At 37.0% G+C, this 15,257-nt stretch overlaps 1 protein-coding gene across 2 annotated transcripts in view; it reads right to left on the reverse strand.

Annotated features, from left to right (window-relative positions):
- The window catches only part of SPAG16 (sperm associated antigen 16), a 375,678-nt gene that overhangs the window by 334,445 nt on the left and 25,976 nt on the right, over window positions 1–15,257 (reverse strand). The window contains exon 9 of one of the 2 annotated variants that reach the window (XM_059476201.1): window positions 12,452–12,600. In XM_059476201.1, coding sequence (XP_059332184.1) covers window positions 12,452–12,600 — 149 coding nt within the window. Of the gene's footprint in view, window positions 1–12,451; window positions 12,604–15,257 lie in introns of both variants that reach the window. The other variant, XM_059476200.1, reaches the window with a different exon arrangement.

The following is a 15,257-nucleotide window of genomic DNA, read 5'->3' on the forward strand; positions in this document are numbered from 1 at the left end:
TATATTTATGTATTTGTACTTGCATGCACACTTGAGCAGAAAGGTAAAATGCAGTAATTCATAGAGCAATGTCTTTATCACAACAACAGAATTACAGCTTTCTCAAACCCAAATCCCCCAAACACTGCCTTACCTGAGCAGGACAGGAGAAATCCCTTCAGCACAATTTTTAGAGAATAACTGTAGAAGAAAGGCACACTATGAAAGTCCTCTGTAGAGGGAGACAAATTCTGACCATTGATCAATAAGCCTACACTTACTGAACTTTGTGAATTCCTCTACAATTCCAGCAGCATTCTGTCTCGCATGTAGACAGGATTCTGTGAGAATTCTGTAAGAATCATCACAAACTTGAAATTCCCCCCAGAAATTGTCATCTACTCTGGAGTAAATGGGAAAAAGTGCCCTGGAACATCCTGATCTAAATCCAGCAGATCCTGTGTCTCACACATCCAGCTTCCCTGGCACTGAAGAGCATGGATCTGAACCCACAGCCATCCTGTCCACCTCATCATTCCAGGAGAAAACAAGTACCACCAGGAAAATGCATTCTTTTCTGCAAAGAATGGAAGAAGAAGGGAGAAAATAGTGGCAGGAAACTGGAGCCTTGTCATTGGCAACATTAGATCTGTTTAACTGATTATTATTATACTAATTACCAGAGAAAATTAATTTACAGTGCAACACTATTTAATGATAGCTGACTCCAAACAGAAGCTGGCTATTTAAGCTTAGAAAATTTATTAGACAGTATTATCTACCCAGTCTTAAGCCCTAAATTCTCAAAAGCATTTAGGCATCTGATGTACCTCCCAGCCCAATCCACTCAATCACTCCATGACCTATTCCTACTAATTTCCATGGCAGGGAACCTGGACACCTTTGCAGAGCTTTAAATACTAATAACTGCTAAATGTATGGACACTATTTTGAGAAAAAAAGTACCTGAAAGGTTAAAATCCCTTGGTAAATGGCATTCAATGATTGGGTGGGCAGCTGTAAGAAGACAATGCAGATGACATCAACCTCTCACAGACACATACTTGTGTAGCTAAAAATAACAGCCAAATTAGTGTTGGTACAGACTCACCAAAAAGAGAGGACAAATAAAGTTAAATCTCAGCTGGAACATGGCTGGAACAATCCAATGACATACTAAAGTGACGCTCAGATACATGTGGCTGCAAAGAGGGGCAAAAGGTTACTCTTTCCTTGTTTCCTCTCATTACCTTCGTTACAGTAACTTACTTCTGACAGTAAATTCACAATTAATTAATTCAATTAGGAAGAAGACCTTTAAAAGCATTGAGAAGGATGAAAGTTTGCCAAGAAAGTCTCACAGATATGTATGCTTAGCAGAAAGATTTTTGAATGTAAAATCTGATGAAGGAATAGAGATGGAAGCAAGTTTTGATATAGAAGAATTGCTGAGCCAGTCTTACTGGATAACCTAGGAGGCAAAGGGTGCGTTAGTTAGAAGGGGTTTTTATGGCTTAGAGCAAAGGATAAACCCACCTCAAACAAGATGATGTTTTGACCAAGCAGAAGGATAGCACAGGCAAGCAAGTCAGCAAATGTGGCAAGTAGAATAAAGGTCTCAGAATTTTCCACTGCAAGAAAACTGAAAAAACAACTTCTAGCTTAAACTGTAATGTACTGACTTACATTGATTGGAGAACAGTGACATGAATATGGTAATTACAGTAGTTATGATAGGCTGTAGATAAAAGTTAAGGTACAGACTGGTTCTACTGTATTAAGGTTCTCAGCAAAGAAAAGTAGCTGGAGCTGACAGCTGTAGGCACAGGCTCTGTCACCCACGACCCTGGACTGCTGTCATGATTTGGATGGAATAAACTGCATTTGGAAGAGCCACCTGGAGTCCCACATCCCTCATTTCAGCTCTTACATAAAAGTAATAAACTCAGGATTTGTAATGTCAAGAACAACACTGACACCTCCAAACCTCTAATTTAAAAGCTTCCCCAATGTTTACAAATTATTTAAAAACCCAAAGTTTTTAATACAAAGAAATAGAAGAGGACCACTTCAAAAGGTCTAAAATGTGAGCCAGTCTGGAGCCTTGCAGAGTAGCTGACACAGCTGATAAGAATAGTCCCCTGCACAGGTGTTGGCATGTTCTGACTAAGCTCCCAGCCACAGCCTTGGCACAGCCAGCCTCTTCTACTGCCACTGAGGCTCTCCACTCACACATGTCACCAGATGGTGGTGGAAGCTTACTCACTGTGTATCCTGACAAAAATGGAAGTAAACTGCAAGAACTGTAAAGAGCTCCTTGCTATGACTCCCAGACCAAAAATCAGTTAACTTACCACCAAGGCTAACAAAATATGTGAGTGTATTAGCTTGTGTGGGTGTGTTCTTAAAAACAATACAGGAGTTATCAAATACAACACAAGACCTCTCCAGTTATCCTTAAACATGCTCCAAATATTGTCAGCCTTCCCCCTCTCATTCTTTTTATAAACTCTGCAATAAAACACTCAATTAGTGCATAATAGAATGTCTTCCATTAAAATAGAACAAAACTCTATAAATAAACAACTATTCCAACAAAGCCCTGTCAGCTTCTCTTCATTGTTATTTCCCAGATTATTTTAGCCTGGGTGGATTTTTGAGATCAAAGCAAGCCTGCACACTCTGCTCTTCACAGCTTTGGTGGCAGGCAGGAATTGGTCATGAACCATGAGTTTGGAGGGGCAGGATAAGAGCAAGGGGAGTTTAGCCAACAACAGAATAGGAGCAGCAGAATAAACAGCTGCCAAAGCCTTCTAGCCTGGAACTCAAGAGAACGACTCTTTCCAATTACCACTGTTTGGATAAAACCAATTGCTCAACAGCTGACTGTACATAAAAAAAAATCCAGGAAAAATATACTCAAAATGAGGATTCCTCTCTCAAAGGATAGCTTTACTTTTAAAAACTATCTCCCATTTCATCTCTATCTTCATTACTAGTTTTTTCTCATTTGCAATATTGAAAAACCAAGGACAGTATCTTCACACTAACCAACCCTGTGATCTATATCAAAATATATTTGGTGCATTCTTAAGTATTACATTACCATGACTCTTTGATTATTTTTCTGCTGAGTTCAAGCCAGGGCATGTACATTTTGTAGCACAGAACAACCAAGTGTGAAGGAGGCCTGTGAATTCCTCTGCTATTGCTAACATCCTTTCCCCACTGACATGTCACAATATGCATTGTTCCTAAATTATCTACAAGAGTTAAGTAATCTAAACATAATTTTAAAAAATTATAATTATTACACACCAGAAGTGTGGAAATATAGTGTAGACATTTTCACATTAACTAGTACCACTGGTAAACTAATCTTTTTAATTGTTATGGATTTTAAAAAGACTATGAACTGTGATTTTACATAGTAATTTTTCTTGTTTATCTCTTTTTTTGTGGGAATAAACTCTTGAGAGATTCACATCACAGCAAATCTCAGTTTTTGTTGTACTGCTTCAAGAGAACAATTTCTTTGAAACATTGGGGAGGTTTGCTTTGTACAGTGAGTGAAGGATTCCTGCAAAAATAGACACAACTTCAGATATCTAGTGAATTATAAATGTCAGATTGGCTGATCTGCTTTGGGTAATTTGCAGTATACCGCACATTATCTGAACTATACATACACAAGGTAAAAACTTGGAAACAATAAATACAGAGCTATGGTGTAAAACGTACAAAAGAAATGCAAACTGAAACTGTGCACTGAGTATCTGGTGTTCTGCTGTCACATCTGCATGGTGTGGCCTTTGTTCTGTCCTGTAACCAGTCTTTCAAACTTGTGTGTTCAAAATTTGTCATTCAGCACCTTAACTGAAAGGATTTAGAGAATTTACAAAGAGCAGAGGTAGGAAAGAGAAGGGGAGCTGCTGCTAGGGAGGAGAGAGTGTTGTGGTGTTGTGAGGGTCCCCAGGACGAGGTGAGAGATGAGAATATGACTTCAAGTTCTCAGAAGGCTGATTTATTATTTTATGATATTATATTAAAAGAAATGATATACTAAAATTATACCAAAGAAAGAGAAAGGAGAGATCAGAAGGCTAGACAAGAATGATAACAAAAACTGGTGACTCCTCAGAGCCTTGAAACAGCTGGACCATGACTGGTCATTAAATTAAAACAATTCACATGTTGGATAAACAATTCTCCAAATCACATTCCAAAGCAGCAAAACAGGGAGAAGCTGAAGCTTCCCAGGAGAAGAAATCTTGGCAAAGGGATTTTTCATAAAATATCACAGTGACAGAGAGAGGATTTCAGAAAGGAAACAGGAGAAAAAGCATTCTTCTCAATGAGCTGTGAAACCACTTGACTCATTTTGCTTTTTAGCCCCCAAGCTCAGAGATCATGGCCAAACTCCACAGCGAGACATTAAACTGCACTTCTGAAAAAACAAATTTGAATATGAGAAGATCCCTAATGTGCTCACAAAATTGTTTAGCAGTTGTGCTTTACAAAGTGGTTCCATGTAGTGGAAACAAATCTGAATTGCCTTCATTGTCTGAGCATCACATGAATGATTTCTGCTCCTCTGGTGTAAAAGCCCACCTGTACAGACATCATTCCAGGCTGGGTTCCAGCACAAATCTGTCCAGCCTCAGCCTCCCTGCTGACAGAGGCTGCCCTTTGCTTACTGCATGTAAGATCAACTGATCCATGATTATACAACAACTAGTTTTAATCATGATCAAACCTGTCAAGCCGGAATTCAAACTGGAAATCCAATTACAAAGAGGCCTGTGACCCTTTAACATTATCCTCAGAGTATGTGACACTCCAATGAAACAGTGTCACATTTTCTGGAGGAAATGCTCTGATTATTAATTCATAAACTGTTTGGAGTAAAGACTTAGTATTTTATTTCATTTCATTGTATTCAAACAGAAACAATTAAGATTTTACTTTCCACTCCCAGAAGTGCTGTTTGAATATACAAGACAAACAACCCTGAACACTGTGAGCAATGCCAGAGCTCTTAGGGTATGTTAGAGATTTGTTACCATGAAAACTAAATGCTAATGTTGAATTTCATTTTCCTTAAAGTAATGTTGACATATGCAAAGGCTTTGTTTAAATATTGGAAAAAAAGATTGAAACACCAAAATCCATAACTTACTGCAGAATAGTTAATTTAAAATATAAATACCACACTCAGCACCTGAGCCTTTCCCTCCAGATTTTGGGGGTCTGAGCACTTACTTCATATTTCAATCACATTTCTCTAATTTGAAAGGGATCTAGTTTTATCCATTAATAACTTTAGTTGAATTACATTAAAATGGGAAAAAAAACCCAAAACAAAAAAACCTAATTAGTATTAAGTTTGGCCTCATTTAATCTACTTTTTTGTTAAGTATATGAAGCAGTAGTTCATATATTGCCTTTTTAGCTACATCCATGAACAAGCTACAGTTAACCACTGAACAACAGACTGCAAATACTTCTGAAAGAATACTTCTTTAAAAACAGTGGTGATTATTTGCCCAGTTCAAATACAATTACCATTCTGAACATTTTGACTTGCACTTGTGTATCAGTTACAACTAATACTTTTATGTGTCCTATCAGTACCCAAAAACACCAAGCAAATCATTGATTTGAAAACTAAAACTTAGTATAAAGAGTTTTCAAACTCTTCCCAACTAACACAAATTTCCCAACTCCTATATCACAAACTTTTCATAGAAACAGACCTCGGGGGAAAAAATAGAGGAATTATAATTGGAAAGAGACCTTTGTGGAATTTAGATTTTTTTTTTTTTTTTTTTTTTTTTTTTTTGGTGTGTCTCACACAAGAAAAAGCATTTCCTAAAAACCATGGACATTTTTCAAGTGAAATGAAATTTGCACCAACATTGTAACTGAGGTACCCAACACTATTTATCTTGGGTAGGGCATTCTACACATTCTGCTAGTTAGTGCCTCTGCATCCTTGAAAGAAATGGGGATCTTGGCAGCAGCTGAATATTCCAAAGAGCACTGGAATTGCACAGTTAGAGACACTGTACTGGCAGAATTCCCTTCAGGGCTGTAAGCACTGAACACCTGTCACTGAACAAACAAGCACAACTAAACCATTCTCCTCCTCTTGCCCCCACAACTCCCACCTGGTTTCCAAGAGAAATGTTAAGGTCTTGACACTTTAATTAAATGGAAAACAAAGTGTTGGTCCTGAGTTAATGAAATTGCTCAATTATGGTCTCAAAGGCCAATGGAGCAGACGTGAGCAGCAGCTGTGCAAGCACCATCCCACCTCCTGCTCTGGGGGTCTGAGGAGCTTCTGGTGCCCCTGCAAAGTTCCCTCTGAACTCAGGCAGAGTCAAATCCCACCTTACAGCTCAGCCTGAATGAAGGAAAGTGCTGCAGGAACTCAGAGATAAAGGAAAACCTCCTTACTCTTTCTGTTTGTCTGTCCTGAGGAAGACAGCAGCAGCTGTTTGTAAAAGCAAAGAAAACCAAACATTTTTAAATCTTTATGGCATTTTTTATATCTGTTCCATCTTCTCTGCAAAGAGAATTCAAAGGCTTTTTCTTCAATTAAATACAATTTCAGCACATCCCTCTTTCTGCACACAAAACCCAATAATTTTATTACTTACCAGCAGTTTTTGCAAGTGACTAGCAAGAGTGAGATTCACAGCCTGTTCTAAAATCTGTCATTATTGATGCTCAAAACCAGAAAGAAAGACATGAATATGCAAAACCTATGTATAATTAGAATCAAATTCATCTTGCTTCCCAACAACTTTCTGTGCTGGTTCTCCATCTTGGGGCCTGTTACTTTATTACTCTGTGGCAGCATGCAGTGATTCAAAACAAGCCTTGTTCTTCAGCACAAAGAAAAGCCTTAGCATGCTCTGTGAGGTATTTTTATCAAGTACCAATGGCTTACAGAATCAATTTTACTACTAAAAATGCAAGGCATTGGATGTCTCCATTTAACAAAGCTGCAAAGGTGGATGGAAAATTCTATAATAAGTTGTCTTTATAATTTGGTCTTGCAACTGAATATTTCCTCTATAGCTTTATTTGTAGCTAACATTCTGAAGCAGTTTCTCATTTTCTCCATGTAGGCCCAACATCTTTAGAGACATTTGAGCAAGCCTTAAAACTAAAGCCATCATTACATTATCTATTACATTACAGAATACAATAGACAAATTTTTTAAAAGCATGAATTTCACCTAAAAAGCAGCTTTCTTTTTACCATTTTCAAGTCCATAGCAAAAGTATTTTTTAAAAAAAACAGACTTGCCTAACAAAACACACAATTCTTTTAAATTAAATTCCATCAAAACCAACTAAAGGACACATTTTAGATTACACCCAGTTAATCTTGGATCATACTCTATACATTTGAGTCACAGAACATTAATTCTGTAAGTAGAAGGAATGAAGCATCATATTCTAAGGATATACATTTTCTTTGCTGCTTAACACCCACTGTACTCTGAATAACTCTTATTGAATTTCTACTTTTTTACTACTTGTTCTAACAAGTTGTTTTGTAATTTTGGATTTATTTTTGGCTTTATTTCTCTTTTTTTTTTAACAGAATTCTGTTTTAAGGATGCATCTTGTCTCCCCTTAGGGTTCTTTTCTGTAGACTACCCAATTTCACTTTACACCCTTTCTTTGACAGTTTCACAGACTTCTAATCATTCTCATTGCTCTGGTATAGATGCTCTACTTGTCTCCTGAAGAGCTGTGATCAGATTACACAGAAAACTGCAGCCAAAGCCACATGCCATGTGAAATTAGTAGGAGGAATTTTCCACATGCTCCAGGCAATATTCCTGATTTACACTGCAGCACAGTGTTGAGCTATTCCACAATATTATGTGTTTTTCAACTCATGTTAAGCCTGTTTTACACATCATACCCTAGAGCCTATTCTAATGAAAAGCCAATGATCAACTCTTTCTAATCTTCTTGATCTCTGTTTGTACATTGGATCATTTTTTAAAAGCAGAGCTTTGTATCTCTTCTTACACTGTCTGTTATTTCTTTGGATCAGTTCTCCAAGAGGAATTCCACTGCTGTCCTCAGCTGCACTCACTGTTCCAGCCCCACCAAACCCAGGCCACTTGGTCTGCAAATTCTGTCAGCTTATTTCCTGTTCCATTTTCCAGATCATTAAGGACAATATATCCCTGCAAAAAAGCCTCTTCAGTATATCTGCATGTTCCTAATCTATTTTCCATTAATTAAAAAAAATTTGTAAAAATTGTCAGGCCAAATTTCCACAGTTGTTCACAGGAATTAATCTGTGAGACAGCATCCAAAGCCTTTTTAAAACCCTAAGTGGACTTGTATGTTATCCATGGTACCTCTTATCCTTCCATGGATGCAATATAGACTGGATTTAAACAATTTTTCCTTGCATACCCATTTTCCCAGTTAATTCTTTCCCAGCTTTCTTGCAGATACTGAGTAAAATTTCAGTTATACACTTCCAGCTTCCTTAGGAATGTAAGTAATAGTGTCTAGTCTATGATTTCTTAGCTTTTAATTTTTATCTCATTTGAAACACAGACATTGTATTTTCTTCTCCTCTCTCTAGGCTGCAGTCCTATATTTGGGTAACAGTGTCTAGTCTATGATTTCTTAGCTTTTAATTTTTATCTCATTTGAAACACAGACATTGTATTTCCTTTTCCTCTCTCTAGGCTGCAGTCCTATATTTGGGTAACTTGTATCAATTTTCTTAGCTCCATGTCTGCAGTTTTATTATCCCAGGGAAGGGCTGTAGAAATAAGGATTCCCTCAGAATGTGTATTGTCTGTCAGTCACCTCCTCTCTTCTGAATATCAAATCAGTGCTTTCTTAGCCACATTATTACAAACACAAAGTGATTGTCTGTTTCATTTATGACCCTTTCTAACTACTGTGGGACCATCTTTCCAATTCTGTCCTCAATACACCTGTGCTAATTTATATTCAGACTCAATAATCTGACTAAGTAATCACTTGGTTTCATCTCCCCTTCTACTTGAGAACACAGGAACAGCAGTTCTTGTAAATTTTGTACTTTTTTTTTCCATAGAACTGAGGAGAAACTACAGTATAACACATGTACCCATTTGATATTTTAACCCAAAGTCCCATTAATTACAAAAGCCATATCTGTATGATCCCTGGATTTTACTTCTCTATTTTTAATATACATAATGGTCATAATTGCAAAATCTGTTCTACAGAAACAGATAATTCCTCAACTCCAGAAATGTCCAACACACCTTTAGATAAAGTTTTACAGCAAGTAAAACTTGAGAAAATTAAACTGGGCTGTAATACATGTAGAAATATAATTTAGTGAACATAAAGAAACTGCAATTGTCCTGCTAAGATTACTTTTTAAAGCAATCAAACATGGAATGTACTTTGAAAGGAACCTGAGAGAATAAAAATAGGAAAGTTTTCAAGAGCATAATGAAATTCACATTATCAGAGGTTCTCTACAATTTTAATGACCTATGAGTGCACTTTAATTAATTTAAATGTTTAAAGTAGTACTCTATGCACATTCTTAATCTACAACTACTTCTACTATTGATACTGGCTTATTAAGGGCCAGATATGTAAATAGTTTAGACTAATTGTCTGTTACTACAATTTAATTCAGTCTCATAACAAGGATTGTAAAATCAGGATAATGCATTCTCCTAGGAAAAAAAAATCCTGTTGCTTTTCCACTTACTGTTTCAGTGATAAACTTCCCATCAAAGGGACTGTGTGTTTTAAATGACATGCCAGCTTTTACAGGATGTTGCAGTAACACAATATATGTCTGTCCTTGAAGTAAATGTTCTAGCCCAGCTATGACTCATATTTGCATCTACTTAAAAGCACAGGCATTTGTTAGATCACTATTTAGCTACCAGACACAGAAGAGATGTTAAATCATTTCCATCACCATAGTTCACTGCAATGTAACAGTACAGTTAATACAAACATTTATAATTTTGTCTCAAGGATGCAATCTCATGACAATATAGTGGCTTTTTACTGGATGGGGTATAATCCAAGTGCCTGAACTTATAAATTGGATAACATGTTCACTCTAAAGTTTTGTAAGCTTTAAAAGTTCACTTAGATTTACTGAAGCAGGCTTGACAATACTAGACAGTGAATTTTACCTAGATTTTCCACATCTTCTGTTCTCTTTTTCTTTATTTTGTTGTAAATATATATGCAGGATTTCAATTGCATTTATTTCTTTATTTATTCCTCACCCACCTCCATGGAAGTGACCAAATTCATGCTCTGACTCCTAGTTCCTTTGTGGTATAAACAGAATTTAAATAAATCATCATCCCAATAAGTATAAGTCAATTTCACTCTTTCAAATAAAACATTTAAATGACTTATGGAACACTTTTCATGTTCATTCACATTGAATCATTTTAAGAAAGAATCTAAGTTACATAACACACAGCAGAACTTAAAAGATTTTTTGATATAGGTCAGAGGAGATGAGACACCACAGAAGCTTGATTCCAAGTATCACAGAAATTCACCTAAGGAAGGGAAGGCTCTCCTTTATACATATTATATACATAATTTATATATTTGTTCCCATCTCTTCCTTTTGATGGGAACAAATATTTAAGACACCTAAACACTTGAATAAGGACACATTATTTTAATTCAATACATTGGATTAGAACTGTAGTTCAATAAATGTGCACTACAGGACAGAGTTCAGTCTCTTTGTTGTAAACACAATTTTAACTCACCTCTTTGCACTCTAGACATTCATCATTCCCTCTGTCATTTATTTCTTACATCCTAAGCAGTTATCCACATGCACTATCCAAGATGGAATCCTTTATTAGGGGAAAGGAAATATTTAGAAATAATAGATCCAGGAAATGTGAGGTGAAAAAGAACTACTGTTCCATTTGGAAGAGATGCTAATCTCACACATAAAGTTTTAGACTATTGCTTAGGCATGGAAAATTCAAACATGCCCATATTTTCTGATGCCTTAATTCTGGAAGTAGCCCAGTTTTCTAATCTATTGATTAAATAAAGACATTAGGGCCTCTGGTGGGACTCCTTTGGGAAACATAAGATCTGTAAAAACACAGATGCTTGCCAGAACCAGTCAACTGACTGTGCTCATGAATTTCAAAGAACAGGAGTCAGACAGGCACACTACCTGTGCAGAGTTTTTCTTTTGGGGGAAGCATAACTCTGCTCAGGTTTTCCATAAAAATCCTGATGACTTCAGTAGAAACAGAAACACAAAAATAATTTCTTCTTGGATTATGCAATTGTATCTGTTTACATGACAGAATGAAGAGAGGAGAAGATTCTAAGAGTCTAGCACTGAAATTTTCCACTGCATGTAAAACAGGGAAAGTAGATATGGACTGAGTAGCACATGCCTCAGATACTAATAGGTGTGGGGACAGTATGGAGAAATATTTGTTATACATGGTGAAAAATGTTTCAGTAAGCAACAGAAGAGGTACAGAGAGATATAGATATTTTTATTTGAGGCTCAGGAGCAGAAAAATGAATGAAAACAGAACTAAAATGGTATGTTTGTCTGTGGAGAGGTGCACTGCCAAAGTGAAACAGATGAAATGCTCTTGCAAAGCCAGACAGAAACCGGCAAAAATTAATTACCATGGACATATTTGTGTGGAGACAGGGGAAGACTGAAGTTGCTTCTGACTACATCATCATCAACTAAAGCTCTTTTCCTCACAGTTTAAACTCTAACTGTAGTTCTCAAACAAAAATAGAGCAGTGTAACAGTTTTGAGAGCTTTTGAAATTTTAAATATTACAATGTTTACCCTAATTTGGAAAAATAAAAAGCATTGTTATGTAGTCCCAAAATGCAACCTCAGTAAATAAAACAATAGGAATAAAGTAAACATTCTTTTCCATAATAAATAAAATATTCAATCAGGAATTAGTTTTGATTTTGCACAACTTCCAAACTGAAGCAGCAACTTACATCTGGCATACTCAGGTTTAGAAGCCCTAACTATTAGGAAATTACCAGTTTTTTGTCCTTAGTCTTGTAAATATCATCCCCTTTAGTCCCAGCTGGAACATTCTGAAATGCTGGAAAAGTTTGCAAGCATCATGGAACACATCAGGATTTCTCAAGTCACAAAAGAAACTCAAGAGAGCAAGAAGCAATTACAGCCCGTGCTCCTCCTCTGCTGGGATTGGATTCTCAAAATGTAGACTGCTAGCTTCAATTAATCAGAGTTCCTGTAATTCCCTGAAAATCTAATTGTGACAGAAACTTGTATTAAAAAAAACCCCTAAACTTGTTACCTACCTGTCCTATTTACTTCAGCTAAGCAGGACTTCTTTTAATCACATTGGACAGGTGTCTTTCACCTGTATAAAGAGGACTGATACAGCTGGAAAGAACACAGTACCTTTAGATCTCTCCTGCTCATCTTCTTCTCTGCCTCTTCACCTGGATCACTAGAAGAGCTTGCAACAACCAGGAATTTTTTCTGCCTGGCTTCCCAAAGACCTTTCTGGGTGGGACCTTCAAACTCTTTCTTCTTTGTACATTCACAGCCTTCTATAAAATAAAACCAACAAAAATATCATCAGAATGCTTTTTATTTACTCTTTCAGACACATGAAATTCTCAAAGAAACGGCACTTGAAATAAGCAGATATTCAGGTTACTGTGCCATCCACATAAAGTATTCCAGGGCTGTGTGTATCTCTGCTCCACAAATAATTTCATCTTATCTAAAGGGTAGCCTAGACTTGGCCCCAAAAATGCAGTAATTTTGCAGTACACAGAGAAGCACAGTGAAATGGATGCATTCTTTCACATCCCTCAGAACCACAGGAAACATCAGCTCACTGCATCCTATCCACCACCAATGCAATATTCTGATTTACAACCCACAATTCTTTTTGTTTCCATGCACTTTCTTGCCAACCTTTCAAACAAGGAATTCCTGATGAATGGGTAACTCAGTAAAGAAATTCTGATGAATAGGTAACACACCTTTTAAATATTAAAGGTTGGAAGGGATAGGATGAAGAGCACAGTACAAGGCATCTGCCATGACCTGGCAGAAAGGACACTGCTGACAGCATTTGCATTGGCAGCTCCCACAAATCCAAACACAGCCCTTTGGGATGCCTGTACCTTGTTGCAGTGCTCTGTTGGATGTACATGTGTACATGGAAAAGGATGTTATACTGATTTCCAACAGGATTTGGGAACATCCCTCCAGTTCTTTGAAAAAAAAACTTTGATTGAAAGAACACATTATACAGCTGAAATCCAGACTGAAACATACTTCTAAATTATTGCTCTTGCAAAATGTTTTTATTAAGACCTTTATAACAAAAGGCAAATCTGATGGCTTAAAGCAGAGAAGAAAAAACCCAAATACTCCCTCCACTCTTGAGGCAAAAAAAGGAGATCAAGCAACACAAAACCTTCCTGTATATCCAGCCTGAGTACAACTGGAACTGGTGGAAAGAAATACACCTGGATTAAAAAAAAACTTTAGTATTTATGTATTCTCAGTGTTTTAAGAGTTGAAGCTACTGTCACAGATACCCTGAATAATAACTTTCTCTGGGGAAAAGTAAAAGGCAAAATTGGTTTGTGTGTCTAACACCTTCTACTCACTTAGTAACTGCTATCCACTAGCATGCTGCTCACAGAGTATTTGGTTTGTGGGTCCTTTTGAGATACACATATCTATAAAGCAACAGTGCTCTGACAGTTCTGGAGCTTTAAAAGTCAATAACCATGAAAAAAAAAGAAAGAATGAGTTCCAAAGAACTGTTGCACTTAGATGTCAACAGCTTAGGTTCAAAGATTTTCTACTCTAATTGCATTGCACATGGAATGGGCACAACCAGGCTAATGTTAAATTTCTTTTTGCATGACCTTCTAACTGCAATTGCATCAGATCAAGGAAAGGAAAAGCACAGTTAACAGTATTAGCAATGAGTTAATTCAACCATGAGCAAAGAAACTCATTGAGTTCCACTTCTGAATATAATTGGGTAATAAATAAGCAGCTGTTGTTTCTAGAAAATACAAGAAGAGTACTGAGCAAGGAGCAGTTTTAGAACATGTTTAGAACCAGCTGCCATAGAAGTGTTCACTTTGGTTTATAAGCAAGCCACAGTCAACACTGCTAAACTCCTGCAGGCAAATGAGTTTGGTTTTTTTTTCAGAGCAACACTTAATGCTGTGTTTTGATCTGTAAGGAAGAGTGCAAGCACTGTAAGTATACACCAATACCCTAAATAAAATACCAGCTTTCTCACTTTGATAATTAGGTTCCTCTATGTATGATCTTGCTACCATATCAGGAAGGACCAGATTTAAAACACAACCAGTTTTTAGTGGAAATCCATTACTTTTTAAAAAGTAAACTGAACTCAAAGTACAATTTCTTTTCAGAGCTGATTTCTGAGAGGGCATCAGAGAGAGAAAACCAGCCCATGGGATGACAAAGTCCTAAAAATAATTGCTAACTAGTTCCTCTCCAACTACTACATGTCCTTTATACCCATTTGAAACAAGCAAGGCAGGAATTAGGTTTCTTTAGGTGTCTTAAAAATTATTAGATGTTCTTCTCTTCTCTGTACAAAGCTGAACAGCAGCCTGACAGTGAGACAGCAAAAACTGCTAGTAAATAAATTACATGCCCTGTATTGGATGCTATCTTCAATTGTTTGAAATGCAGCAGGATGAAAGCTCCCACATCAAATGCCTCAGTAATAAAGTCAAGAATAGTTGCCCTAAAATTAGGTACTGTTAATTTTTTCTACCTAGCTGCCAGATACAAATTTACAATGCAAACTCACTGTGAATACTAAGAGGTTCCCCTTTGTTCTTTATTCTGCACTACATGACTCAAAAAGAAAAAAACCAGCCCCAAATTAAAACCAAACCCACAATCACTGAATGGTTTGGGTTGCAAGGTGCCTTAAAGCTCATCCACTTACATCCCTCTGCCATGGGCTGGGACATTTTCCACCATCCCAGATTCCTCCTGTCCATCCCTTGGACACCTCCAGGGATGGGGCAGCCACAGCTTCTCTGGGCACCCTGTGCCTCACCACCCTCACAGGGAAGAATTTCTTCCTAACATCTCATTTAAACCTATTGTCTCTCAGCATGAAGCCATTCCCCCTTGTCCTGCCACTACATGCCCTTATACAAAGTTCTTCTCCTGCTTTCTCGGAGCA

Source organism: Ammospiza nelsoni, chromosome 7, assembly GCF_027579445.1.
Source record: "Ammospiza nelsoni isolate bAmmNel1 chromosome 7, bAmmNel1.pri, whole genome shotgun sequence".
Classification (NCBI taxonomy): domain Eukaryota; kingdom Metazoa; phylum Chordata; class Aves; order Passeriformes; family Passerellidae; genus Ammospiza; species Ammospiza nelsoni.